This window comes from Ruditapes philippinarum, unplaced genomic scaffold (genome assembly GCF_026571515.1).
Source record: "Ruditapes philippinarum isolate M1 unplaced genomic scaffold, ASM2657151v2 ctg12114_1_1_1_1, whole genome shotgun sequence".
Classification (NCBI taxonomy): domain Eukaryota; kingdom Metazoa; phylum Mollusca; class Bivalvia; order Venerida; family Veneridae; genus Ruditapes; species Ruditapes philippinarum.
The window spans coordinates 13181-28111 of NW_026851594.1; the positions used below are offsets into that span (position 1 = coordinate 13181).

The 14931-nt window shown below is 31.1% G+C and overlaps 1 protein-coding gene across 1 annotated transcript; it reads left to right on the top strand.

Annotated features, from left to right (window-relative positions):
* The first annotated feature begins 6504 nt into the window (after nt 1-6504).
* LOC132755666 (E3 ubiquitin-protein ligase TRIM35-like) lies at nt 6505-8867 on the top strand. The gene is made up of 2 exons (XM_060746590.1): nt 6505-7347; nt 8732-8867. Exons 1-2 carry the CDS (start codon nt 6740-6742, stop codon nt 8865-8867), a joined length of 744 nt encoding a protein of 247 aa, XP_060602573.1. The 5' UTR covers nt 6505-6739.
* The last annotated feature ends 6064 nt before the right edge of the window (nt 8868-14931 follow it).

The following is a 14931-nucleotide window of genomic DNA, read 5'->3' on the forward strand; positions in this document are numbered from 1 at the left end:
AAAAAGACTGGCAGTAACAAAAGTTATATCAAGAACTCTAAGACATTTTTTAGTTATCACAAGAACTCCGTGACATTCAAAAAGTTGTGTATAAATTTGTAAGCCGGGGCTTTATGTTTGTAATTTTGCATTATAATTGGGCAATAATGCATGGCAAGGGTAAAGACCAGAAATAAACAGGTCAATACGTTCGAATAGGCAAATTATTTGTAAATTTAATTCAAAACTACGAGATTTTAAACATGAAGCAATGAAAAATGATCTGGGAATTAGTTTTTGTCAAATAATACAAGACGTAAGGCAAGCTGCTTAATCATTAACGTTTTATTTAGCACCTAAAACTCACCTTTTAAATATGAAAATTACCATTTTTGACGAGTGTTTTTGATATGTATACATAAGTTTTCTGATAAACTACGTGATAGTTATCACAATAACTCCAACCTTCCTGTAACAGTTCCTCCCCCGTGTTGTTGAGGGACTGCAACACAAATGGTCATTATTATGACTGCAGGTGTGACACGTGTAACTGAATATATGCAAGTTCAATGTCACTTAAATTATGAAATATAGAGATATTGTCCAGAGCATAACTCCTACATGTATGGTAGATTTCTAATAAAACTTCATAAAAATGTTCACCACCATAAGAAGCAGATTCACGGGCATGATCAAGATCACTAGGCTAAAGGTTAAGGTGATACTTACATGTTGTTAAAAATGTATGTTCAGAACAAAACTTCTTAATTCATAGGGGCGTTTTAATGTCACGTGACACAAATGTTCACCATTTTGAGTGCATAATCCAGGTCCCTGCTACCAAAGTCAAGGTCACATAAAGAGGTCAAAGTTGGAAGATGTGTACAGGGACAATTTTATAGACATCATTTATTGATGAATTGTAACACAAATGATAAATATTATGACTACAAGTCTGACAAATGTAATTAAGGTTAATATTTTTATTGAATTATATTCATAGCACAGAAATGAGTGACTTCACTTAATGCATGCATACACTCATTCGATATTCTCTAAATACATGTGATACATTAAGAAATTAATTACCACTGCCATAATCCCTCTGCATCCATGTCAGATATACCCAGCTGGAAGAAGCTATAGAAATAAAATTAAAGAACTTAGATTGATTTTTTAATAGGTTAGCCATGTACATCAATTCATTTTTATTAAGAAGAGTTCTCAGTTTTACTATTATGTTTTCAGACAACACCCATTTATTATATATGCGTTTGTTATTTTTGTTGACACTCAGATATTTTCATAATATACTGCCATTAAATCTGAAAATCAAATCCAGTATCAACGTTGTCCCTTTCTCCTAAGTCTTTAACATTTAACTAATATCAAATTATACGAAAAGCACCTCACTGTATCTTAATGACAATCATTTCGTACCACAGTTTACCACAACATCATTCGTAGCTCAAAAATTTATTAATCAAACTAACTCGATACAAATTACGCTGTATGTTAAGGGACACTGCTGCATTAAAGAAAAAACATTAAATATTAGAATATATATAAAGGCGGATTGGTAATAACATGTCTAAATACATATACTTTTCGGGAAAATACAATATATCAGTGTTTTTTTTTTCAGTTTTTAATGAACATCATTCGTCGATAAAAATATTATCAATCAAGCTAACTAAATTCAAATTTCACTGTCTGATAGGGGACACATTTGCATTGAAGAAAGAACATTAAATTTTATAATATATATAATGGGGGACTGGTTAAATAATGTATAAATACATGTACTTTTCGGGAAAATGCAATAAAACAGTGATTATTTCAGGGTTTTAATAAACATCATTCGTAGATAAAAATATTACCAATCAAGATAACTATATGCAAATTTCACTGTCTAATAGGGGACATTATCGCATTGAAGGAAAAAACATTTCATAATATATAGAGGACTGGTAATATAATGTATAAATACATGTACTTTTCGGGAAAATGCAATAATTCAGTATTTTTTCATCAGAGTTTTTAAAGAACATCATTCGTCAAAAAACTTTTACCAATCAAGATAACTAAATGCAGTTATCACTGTCTGATTGAGACAATGGTGCATTGAAGGAAAAACATTAAATTTTATAATGTATATAATGGGGGACTGGTTATATAATGTATAAATACATGTTCTCTTCGGGAAAATACAATAAATCAGTGTTTTTTCAGAGTTTTTAATGAACATCATTCGTCGCTCAATCATTTTAGTAATCAAGAGAACCGGATACAAATTTCACTGTATGGTAGGGGACACTGCTGTATTAAAATCTAAACATTAAATATCATAAAATATATAAGGGGGGCTGGTAATTTAACATATAAATACATGTACATTTCGGGGAAAAATAAGTTTGATCAACTAAATACGGTGATTTTACTTTGGCAGAAGTGGCAAATAAAATAAAGTGTGTGATGTGTTTTCTTTAGTGCAATATAAAGATTTTAACATTTAATAACATATAATGAATACAAAACGATGGCACGACGCTGCCTATTATTCATAAAGTAACTGTTTCAAATACATATACGAGTCGGATAAAGTATATAAGGTGATAAATGGTGCTTTAATGGATAAAAGGTGGTGTAGTAACCGTACACAATATGTCGAAAAATGTCGTCTGATAACGGTATACATAAACAAAAATCGTCTGCTTAAATTATGGAAATAGAAGTTGCTTCATAAACTTTGGAGGACTTCCATTGTCATAGTCTGATCACGCCGTAATACGAACAAAACAAGTCTGCTCGCGGCGAAATAACAAGGATACCCTCAGAATATTGATGAATGTAATAACACAATCCTTAGATTAATATACACTTTTGATAGCTAGTCGGTAGTTTCCCATCAGGGGCTACAGCGCTTGTCGCGCTCTGACTACTTTACTCAAAAAAATTAAATACTAAACACATCAGAACAAAAGTAATACTTAGTATGATAAATAGTGCAAGGGCTACAGCGCTTGTCGCGCACTAACTTCTTCACTAAATATTAAACCCAACAGAACAATAGTAATATCATATATGCATATAAATTGTCTGTTTGTTAATAAACCTAATAATGGTGTGCACACGTCGCTCTCCCAGGTGTTCGATACGGCACCGGGGGGCTGGCACTATTATTGATGAGAAAAGAACCAACAACAGAAATCATTTATAGAAGATATATCACTTCAATGATTTAAACAGAAATTTTGAACATAGCGCCAATTATGACGTCACAAATATGTACTAATATTTTCAAACTCAAATGTCTCGAAAACGGTAAATGATAGACCCTTTAAACCAAGTATATTTGGATTTAGAATGAAAAGAACTTTCAATTGGTTCTATCTTTAAGTTAATCTGAGAACATTTTTAAAATAGAGGTTTAATGGCCATAATTCGAGAACAGCTGAAAATCGAATAAAAGTGTAGGTTTAATTTTAAAGGACTTTAACAGATCTAACAATCGAAACAAATATCTTGAAAATTGATATCGTAAAGTGTTGCACAAAAGACAAAAGAGGCGTTTTTTCTAGATACACAATGTCAGAATTTATCCAACTGAACTTGTTAAGTGTTCATTTTGAAGAGTTAATAAATCAATAAAATGAAAAGAAACATATTTCCATTCGTATAACGCGGGTCGGGGAAATCACGTCATAAACATAAGGGCGTCTTTCTTTTCTCCCTATTCTAAATAAAAACTCATACAAATATTAAATTTGACATTTCAATAAGCTATAGTCCACATATCCAACCCTAAGTAAAAACACGCTAGGCATTGCGGCGACTTTAAGGTATTACCACCCTAACGTGCACTATAAGGAACTGAAAAATTTATATCATAGGTCAGATATATACTTTAAAGTACACCTGTATGAAAAAAGTAAACAAACCGTACGGAAATCGAGTTATGGTCACTTTTATGAACTGAAGCTAGGATGTATGAGGACCCTTTTTCAGAAATGAGTAACCTTTAAATAATCTGCAATAACATTCTAATGAAAAACGTTTTCCCATTAAGATTTGGTAAGAAACAAAAAGTGCTATTTAGCCAACAATCAATGTAAACAAAATAATGGTTTCTACTCAAAATTTATAAAATATGTGTAATATGTTACCCTACCCCGCCCATTTTTAACACATGTTTGACCATTTTCCTACTTAGGGAGCCTAATTTAAAAACATCCTTAAAATTTACCCAAATGAGTGCCTGTTTTCAACGTTTCCCTAAATTTTAAAAAAGGTATATTGGTTAAACTTGTAAAAAATTAAATACTTTTACCGTCTAGTTTTGATTTTATTACACTTTGAAAAATAGCAGGTACCCATATTTATTACTAGATTTAGCATTATTTAGCCAATATATACCTATATAAATTAAAATAATAAAAAATAAACCCTTTGTTCTACCCAAAATGGATGGAGAGATACACAAAATTAATAATGTTAAAAGAAAAAAAAAGAAAGAAAAAAGGTGACTCATCTAAGAATTTAGTACAGTGAAATCCTTTATCTCATACAGGATTTCTGATAATTTATGTCGTTGAAACCAATGCAAAATTTATAGTTCAGTATGTTCAAATTATGAATATGTTCAAATAAATGCTTAATGTAAAAAAAAGAACTTGCTATTAACAGTTGAATAAGAATAATGCCTACAGAAATAACACAGAAGTAAACTCTTCGGGTTTTTTTGCTGGTGACAAGGGCAATCAAACCAAAAACAAAACAAAAACATGAATAATCACAATCGCACTCACGCACACACAAACGTACAACGTTGATCACCGGATTATTTCTGTTAAAAATAATCAAGTTGATTTTCAAATAATAAAACGCAATTTATAGATCAATACAGAATAGGCAGTATGATATGAGATAAATAGTATAATATTTTATAACAAGGCACAACGATTGTTATAGGCACATTGCATGTAGCATAGTTACATGGTATGATCGAATAAATCAAACACACATGACATTAAAAAGAATATTTCGCATTGATTCGTCATTTGAATCGGAACAATCCTTTTTGCTCCTTACTAACTAACCATATATAATCATTTCATCAATGATTATTGTAACATAATACCACTAGATATTTTATCAAGAATAGAAATCTTGCCACATTCTACGGTAGTTATGAGACATTTATCGGCAAGGGAAAAACGTTGAACTTCGACATTCAACGTTATAAATGCGACACTTAACGGCAGAAAATATTATGTGGTTATGAATTATAACAGCGTTATACAGATCACTTCTGAACAAAATGCATTTAATTAAACTTAAACAATCTATAAAAAATCGCATCGCTCCTTATTAGTGATATTCACATACGTTAGAACTTATGTTTCATCAACGTAAAAAAGTCTGCATCAAAAGAAATAAGACAATTTAGCGTTTTGACAGTGCTGTGTGTCTATTCTCCTGGCAAGAACGTGCATAAAAGATATTCAATATTTTAAATGTGTATTTTTAATGATTTTTCTGTCACATATATTTGAACAATCCCCCTACATTTCTTCCATTTTTTGGCACAATGCTAAACTAGTTTTAAATTCACGGTGTACACGTATTTTCGTTTCGAATCGAGATCTATAAGACAACTTTAAAAATAAAATCAATTTGATAACGCTCAAGACAAAATATCTGGTTTTGAGATAAAGACATATGAAAGTAATAGCATATGAAACGACTTGGTTACATGAGTATTACACTGGCTGGGGTGTTTCTTCTGAACAAATGTCGCAGCAGTTAGGCCGAGACGAGTTTTAAGCAGAAACTTCTTGAGCTGTTTCCTAGTTAGTGTTATATCCCATTACTCACAAATGTCTTATATTATAACTGTTAAATAGCAATTTCATTTTTTTTGTAACATAAATCAGCGCAAAAACATTTTTTACTGTTATCCCCATCTTGTGATCACACAAATTATTTTCTTTTTATTACATGACTTCAGACTAAATATTCCAACACTTTTCAATTGTTTACATCGAAACGCGTTGTCAGGCATGTACAGAAGATAACAGCAAACGTAAAATGGTAAGACGGACGCTACAAAAATAAAATTTCTAAATGATAATTATCCTTTCGTTGCAGCTTTATACCATTTAAGTGAAGTAAAGATATTTTAATTTAAAAAAAAATGTAAAGTTAGGAAAAAATAACAAAACATGTAGGTTCTATGTAATTCTACAGATTTACAGAATCATGAAAAATAACACGGACCGCAAATAAAGATTTGACACAGCAGTATTACTTACAGAGTAAGCGATAATACGATAAAAAGGCAGTATTGAACTGGCAAGCATTAAATAGAAATAACGGTTATATTTTGATATATCAATTTATACAAAGCCGTATAGATATATACCTATTATGTCCTTTTATATTTAAGGTATTACTAAAATGATTTTAACTTCCTTCACGTTGAGCAAAAAAAAATCCACTAACTGTTTTCCTATTTGAATTTTAGAAGGCGCTACATTTAGATGTTTTATACGAATCTGTGAGGTAATATCGTTTCTACGTTAAACGGGGAGTTATTTATGTAGTGATATATCAAAATGTTTTTTTTTAACTTTTTATTATTCTTAAGAGTGAATAAAATATAGTTTCATCAAGAACAAAAAAAAAATAGCGGGACTATTGTGGGATATTTATTTACACATGTAAGTTTTCCATATATCTTGACTTTTATGGACTTAAAATGGGGAAAAAAGACAGAAAAGTAAAAAACGATGTATTTTCTACATTATGTGACAAACATCAAAAATATACTGTAGACCTGTTTTGTGTGGATTGTGACAAAGTAATCTGTGTAATTTGCCAAGCTACAGAGCATAATTCACGCAATCATAAGAGAATACTGACAGTTGACGACGCATCTACTAAATGCGCTGAAACTAAGCAGTTTTTAGATTATGAAGACAAACTTTCTATCGTTTCCAAACGTGAAAATGAAATATTGGCAGAAAATAACAAAGTAAATACAATAACAAATCAATTAAAAGACGAAACTGAATCTTTGATTAAGAAGCATAAACAGGGCATGATTGATCTGATTGAAAAACATTACAAGATGTTATATGAGAAGAATCAGCTCAAGTACGAAGAATCCAAGAAAAGATTACAAAAAGCGAATGAGCAGTTGTATAAGAATAAGAACAAAACTGCAGAAATTCGCCAGGAAATCCATGACAAAAAGGAGAGTGGACAAAACGTGGCATTGTTTATAGCTATGAAAAAATCTCAAGATAATTTACGGCAAATTGAAATTGAGATAGAAGAAACTGAAAAACTAAATTTTGTTGAAAGGTAACTATATATCTGATATATACATATAGAAACTCCTACAGTGCTACATGCTACATTAAACTTATATACTTTTATATCAAACTTTGTATAACGCAGATAGCATACATTATATACAGATATATCTTGCTTTACGTAACTTTTCTCAAAATCGCAACTCTGATCTCTGATAATAATCATAAAAAATAAAAGCTTAAAAACATTCGAATTTAATTTTGCACACTATTACACTTATAGAAATAACGCTTAGTTTATGCTTCCTTCTTAAAAGGATTGTATTGATTCAAATGAATACTGTCATGCACAAACACATACGTGTAAGTGGCTTTAGTTAAAAATAACAGAACGCCATATTTTGAGGTTAAATTTTCTTTATATGGTCATGCTGGTTTTGTAGCAATTCACATGAAACTGTTAGAATTTGATTTATAATAGAAAATTTGTAATTCATTAACATTCATAAACATTGCGCTTAAATTATGATTCCATGATTCAAGGGTTAGATTGAATCAATTAATTCGGCCGGGCACAAACATATATGTAAGTAACAAATTGTCATTACCTTACACCATAGACTCTTCATTTTAACGAAACATTCTCTCAGCCTAAAAGTGTGTTCTTTATAGTAACAAATGTACAGTAGCGGAGTAAAGATTCGTCAAGGACTCCTCGGAGAGAAAACATGATGGAAAATTATTATAAACATCGAACCAGTAAACACTCTCAACCTCATTGCTTTAATACATTTATTATCTACACTTATTACCGTTTGCCCAGTAGTAACTATCACATATATAAAGGAAAACGTAAACGTGATGGACACATCCCTCCAGAGGCGTGCACGTCGCGGAGAAGGCACACGGCAGGTCAAGGTCAAGTCATCTTAAGTACCAGAGGTGATTGGTTGGCCTGTCGTGACTAACTCTGGAGGGTTGGCGCTAATGAGAGCCGTTTTTGTTATCGTCCAGTATGGAACTTGATGCCTGGCCAGTATTGTCGTACTACTCTACCACCAACGAACGAAGAATAGGCTTTAGGAAGATTCAGCTTGAAAAAGACGTCCCCGATGTGACTACCCTAGTGGACCGGCACGGATGCTATATTCTCGGACAGATGGTTATACCGGCGCCGAGTATAAATAAACTTAAACTGACTGACTGATGGACACAATATAGTGAAATAGAATTCATAAGGAAAATCCAATACAGCAAAATTGAAAATGTTATAGAGTTGATTTAATTGTGCCTGTTAATTGACAGCACTGAAAAGTGCATGTTACCGTTCACGCCCCTTTACGCGGATATTTATATACTGTAATTGAGGAATATATACCTTTACATCCTCTATATTGATATGATATATTCGATAGTATAAATTCCCTTGGCAGGTATGAGTTTCAAGCAGGGCACATGGTGCGACAGCTTTTGGAGGAAGAGAAAGAATTTGGTGAATTGTTGGTAACGCCGTCAAAGTCTCCCAAAGGTACATGTATTGGAATCTATGTGATCATAGTTATTACTTAAATAAAAGAAAGCCGACAGTATTCTGTCTGTATAAATTAGCAGGCATATTAATTTTTCACCTTCTCAGAGAACAGAAAAAGTAGTTTCATATTATACAAACTTTATTTGTTAAAGTGAGACAGTCTAAAGTTATTTAATTTCTAAGTATTTCTGCTGTACGGAAATACAATTACAGTTGATACGATCCCATGTACAAAAACTGACTTTCTGCAAGAGAAATGGTAACTTCCGGATACATATCGGACTCTTTTACTTTTACGATTTTGTATAAGAATATTTTAAACAATGTGCATCAGTCCACAAGTTGTGGCTGAGATATTAGTAGAATATATATCTGATGGTTGTACACAATAGCGGACAATTCAACATATTATTCAGGATTTTATGTAACATAGTCATTGTTATGATGCTATTGCCAAATGTTAAAAAACAATTGTTGGTAACAAATTAACTAGATTAATGGCTCAGGTAAAACATCTAATGAATATTACAAAAATATTGCTTTTTGTAACCCGAACAAATTCAGCACGTTCATTGCTTTGATTAATCCAGCTGTCATTGCGTTAACTATTCTTTTAAAATAATGAAATGCATCATGATTATTTGGTTGTAGCATGTAATCTTTTATTAGCTCTGCTTTAAAAGTGTACCTAGAACGTTCAAAATATGTAGTGAGACTTTATTAGTTTAGTTCGGTGTATGTGGTGATTAAAGAAACAAAACATGATTAATTTATTACATGATGATTTAATGTGTATACATGTAACCTAATATCATTTAGCATATTTCTTAAAGTAAATATATATTCACCATTTGTAGTACCGCTACTTGAATTAAAACCTCCTGGTGCTTTTGTGTTACCTCGTCAGAGCAATGATATGGTACAAAAAGAAGTGACAGATGAAGATGAACAGGGTGATTACGGTAAATAAATATGTTAGAATGCTTATCAAGCATCTGATATACCTTATTTGTTGATGTAGGTTAAATAGTTTAAACGCCTGTTAATAAGATTGATAAAACAAGGAAAGGAACAGGAAGTTGATATGTATTGAAAGGGTTTTTAAGAGGGAAACATGTCATTTATTCATGGAAAATGATATATTATCGTCGAATTGTTTAAAAACAAAATACAAATTTTAATAAGGTTGATTGGCACTTCTTGTTGTCTTTCTGTTCAGGTTGAAGAGTAATTAATAGAAATTGTACCTAATTTGTAATCAAAAACATGTAACTAGTAAAGATTTTTTCCGATATCAATTTATTCTTTAAGTAGATAGATAAATTCAAGTATATTATTTTTTCTATAAAATAGAAAAAAATTAAAACATTTAAAACAACTGCAAAACGGAAAAAGTAAATAAAGATGCAGGCTTGGACTTGGACTTGTTGTGTTGGACCTTCTTTAGGGATTCTGTTTTTCTCTATTTTATTGTCACATCCGTGTTATTTTTGCCGTGTGGCGGCTGTAAAAAGTCCCCCCGTAATTTAATCAATGATGTTATATATTATCGATCCTTGAAGATCGTTCAGCACGACATTATTGTTGTGTTTGTGGTATTTTTAGTTTTAACTATTTGGCATTTTCTAGTTGGGTGGTTCCATTATTCCTAATTGAATAATGTTGAATCACCCTTAGGATATGTTGCCTGCTTTTTAAATTTGTCTTTTGACGTCTTATCTGTGATATGCAGTCTTCATAACCTCAGATCCCCTTTCAAAATTCCATTTTATTTAGTTCCGCCAATTGTTTTCTCGTTTAGGGCAAATGCATTCTTTTGCTTGGGGACCATACGCCGCTTTTCATGGAATGGCACTACTGTATCCCATTGAAGGTTCCATGATAACCGCCGCATGAACACATCTGCAGATGTTTCTAAATTCAAAATTTCACCATTTTCGTGTTAAATGTTGAATTCTGCTTAAGCCGGTGCTAGGGGGCTTGGACGGTAGTTTGCACTTTCCAGTACCGTCCATGAACAGGCTCAATCAAACCGAGCCTGCAACATTTAAAATTTTGTTATGTTGGACTTTCTTTAGGGATTCTGTTTTTCTCTAATTTTTTGGTTTGACTGAGTCTGTTCACAGATGGGAGTGGTAAGTGCAAGCTCAATCTAGACAGGTAAGCCAAATACAAGATAATGTCCAATTAAAAAAATCAACATTAATTGAACATTTGATGTTCCTTCTCCATATTTCGCTATTGTTTTGTATACTATCTTAAAGAGTTTTTTTTTTCAAATCAGTTGAATATATTTGCCCAAACATTACATGAATTATCTTTAAATATTCTTCCGAAAAATGGGTTAGTTCTGATTTTATCATACATGTCATAAGTGGAGCTAAATCCTTTCAACAACATAATATAAAAATCAATTACTTAAATCATAAGTATTTTATGATCCATTTAAAGCAATACATGTTTTCTGTAAATACAAGAACCCAGTTAAATTATGTTTTCTAAAGAGCCTGTGGGTCAACTTGCTACAGCAATACAAAATGATGATCAGAAGACTCGACAAAAATCATCTCCGCGCATAGGTTCTACTCAGTCTTTAAATATTTTATTCACTGAAGAAACACACGAACAAGAACGTTTAAGCGAAGACAACTTCAAAAATCTTAACACAGGCATGTTTCAAAGTTTAAAATTCTCTTTAGGACATATTCAATGCTTATTTGTTTTCCAAAGCGTTGTTCGTTATACTGTCCCGTCGTTATCTAAAAGACTTTTCCCAAATTACAGAGCAGATGTTTTCCGATCATTACCTATTATAAATGACAATTAAATAACCCAATACATATTTCTGGTTCAACGCCTAATAAGGTCAAAGAAGCTAGATATATATTGAAACTGATATGTTCTTGTTAGAAACTAAAGGTCGAAAACTTTTGTATCTTGTATATGGTTCTGCATATCAACCCTCTAAAAATTGAATGCGTACAACAGCAACAACCTGTGACCACTTTCAAGACTAATTTTCTAAAACGATCTTGATATTTTTCATTGTTTCAATATTTAAAAAAATTAAGGGTTGATATGTTTCGTGTTTCTACCTTTACCTTTTTGTTTTATAAAAAATTCATTCAAAGTTTGCAACTGTGATGACAAATGACTTTGCCACTGATTTTTTTTGTATTTTACGATGGAAAACGCCTTGCCATGGCTAAAATGGCGACGAGTTTTTTTAACCGCGGCAAACTTCTAAAAAAAATCGAAAAAAAATCTGACTGAATATTATTCTAACACATACTGTAGGTAATGTTTTCAATATTAATCTCAAAATTTAAAATTTCTGCCATGGCATTTTGCAATAGCATGGCCATGGCAAATATAAACAGAATTTTTTTTTTCAAAAGCATTACTTGTGAATTATCAAATCATCATCATTATTATATACATAATTATCATTGTCATCATCATTATAGTCGTAAGTATCATCATGAAGATCAAGAATCACTATCATCATCATATTTATTATTTATAAAAGTTCTAACAATTCATTATCCCAATTTCATCACCATTTATGCGCCATTTTTTTCATCTTTATCATCATTATCATCACCATCGTCGTAATCACCAAGTAATTCATCATAATCATTCACATAAATGTTTTATGAACTGAAAGCGATTGTCAATGTCCCCCTTCCTCTTCATCACCATTGTCTCTATCGTTATAGTTATTTTCATCACATCATTGTCATCAATATTTATATCATCAATTATGTCATTGTTAAAACTAACCCTTATAATATTTAACATCATCATTTTTTTCATAATCAACATCAAAATCATCAACACAATCATCATCATCATCATAATCATTTTTTTTTTCATTATGATCATCATCATCCCCGATTATCGTCAGGATAATCATTCTATTAGATTTGTAATGAACAGAAAATCCTTGTCATTCTTTTCATCCCTCTTATCGTCATCATTGTCTTCATCATTATCCCTTCAATCTTATCAGTGTCTTCTTCACAATCTGTATCATCGACATTGATATCATCAACACTACTCTTTCTCCATCATCAACAAAAAATCATTTTTAAATATCATCAGTCGAATAAGTCTTCATTATCAAAATCATCATCCAACTTATCATCACCTCATCGTCATTATCACCATTTTCATCAACAGCATTACCATCAATGCCATCACCATAACACTCATTATTATATACTGAACCAAAAAGAAACTTTCGCAAAGTATGTGCCAGTTGTTCAAGAGTACCACTTAGTTGTATACACATAAATACATGTAGTAGCTTGTAAAACTCGTTTTCTTTGCAAAATCAGTCAGCTAATCCCCGTATATAAGCCCGATATGTTTATTCAACGTAAAAATCGAGTTTCAAAAGGATTAAAAAACTGTACTAACATATCTACATTCAAACTTGGAGAAAGTTTATTTTTTGTTTCAGTATATAATGCGAATTGTTTCCAAATCGCGCGCGGCTGATTAAATCGTGTTTTTATTTGTGTTTTTTGTTTTTCAGTTATGAATCATGGTCTTCAATCATATATGAATTATATTTATTTAAATGGACAAAGCATTTTTTTGCTTTTCAATATGTCTCAATTCAAAATATAACATTCTGTATGGACGGACGCCTATATCATAATAAATAATGCAATTAAGGACATTTCAGCCTTTCTTTTGTATATGTACATATACGTACACATTCATACATTCAAAAATAAAATATTTGAGAAAATATACATTCTGCGCTAGGAACGACTAGGAAGGTTATAAAATGGGACATTGATAGATTGTATCTGGGTATTTACTTATGTTTGAACTGTTTACGTTAGAAATATATTTTCCACAATTGTGTTTAAATAACGAAAACAACTAAATGATGAATAGGAATTATGTTCCTTAAATAAACATTAGCAATTTATCTGGGTAATTTTAACTGATTTATGATTACAAACTTACACGACCATAAGACAGTATGCCATACTATTGAATGCTATGATTTCATATGGACGCAGAATGAATAAATGAATGAACGAACGAATGAATTCATGAATTTATTCATGAACTAATTCACGAATGACAATTGATAAATAAATAAATGAATGAATGCATAAATGAATGAATGAATATAAGATTTGGCATCAGCTCCTCATTTCAATTTTGAACTGACAATCTTTTTAAAAATTGACAATTTTTAGGTTTCTAGTTCTTTGAAAATGAAAATGGTTTATTATAGCAATCTTAAGCTAATTGCCACTTGTTATCACTAACAGCATCTATAACAAGGTTCATTACTCTTGCATCTTTTCTTTCTAAGAATCGTCTTCGTTTCAATCATAGAATTTTGCCTTAAAATGTATAATTTCACTCTTACTATCAGTGTTACTGAACAGATGATTACTTCAGGTTTATCATAATGATTGTTATCTTTTCCAATATAGCTTCTTCTCATAAACTGTTTTTTCCTTTTCATTGACATGGTCACATGTTTGTTAAGTGTTTGAAAGAAGTTGGACATTTCAGTGCCTTCCTGGTATCAATATATCGATATATATGTATAAATGTTATAATTGATGCTTTAAATAGTTCAGACTCTCTTTATTGCGCCCAGTATTTTAAACGTCTAGCGTATGATATCCGCTTATAGCTCCTGTTGATTTGATTTTCTCCTCTTTATTAAGAATGCATTGACCCAGACGCTGACGATGAACAATTTGATTCGATAATGACTCCCAATGCCGCAGGTAGCAGATATTTTGATAATTAAATATTTTCCAATGATCTGAATAGGAGATGCAAGTGGCAATGATTTTACTGAAATAGGATCTCCTTTTATCCTGTTTACATAATGAATACGTTAAGGTTACAGTAAGCTTTGAAACCGCTTAATTAGTAAACATTCTTTCAAATGTTTTTATTTTTTATCAAATTATATTTTCACCTTTGTTTCCTTTTGAAACGTATCAGATTGATTTAAAATGAAATCTCTTAATTGGTACCTGATTAGATTTAAAGCAATTGACTTTTATTAAAAAATTAAAAGTATTAATCATATTAACAACATATTCTATAAAGATG

Excerpts from the sequence above, each read along its gene's own strand:
- LOC132755666 (XM_060746590.1), top strand. The coding sequence starts at position 6,740 with ATGGGGAAAAAAGACAGAAAAGTAAAAAACGATGTATTTTCTACATTA. Across the intron at positions 7,348-8,731 it reads AAACTAAATTTTGTTGAAAG|GTATGAGTTTCAAGCAGGGC; the intron begins GTAACTATATAT and ends TTCCCTTGGCAG.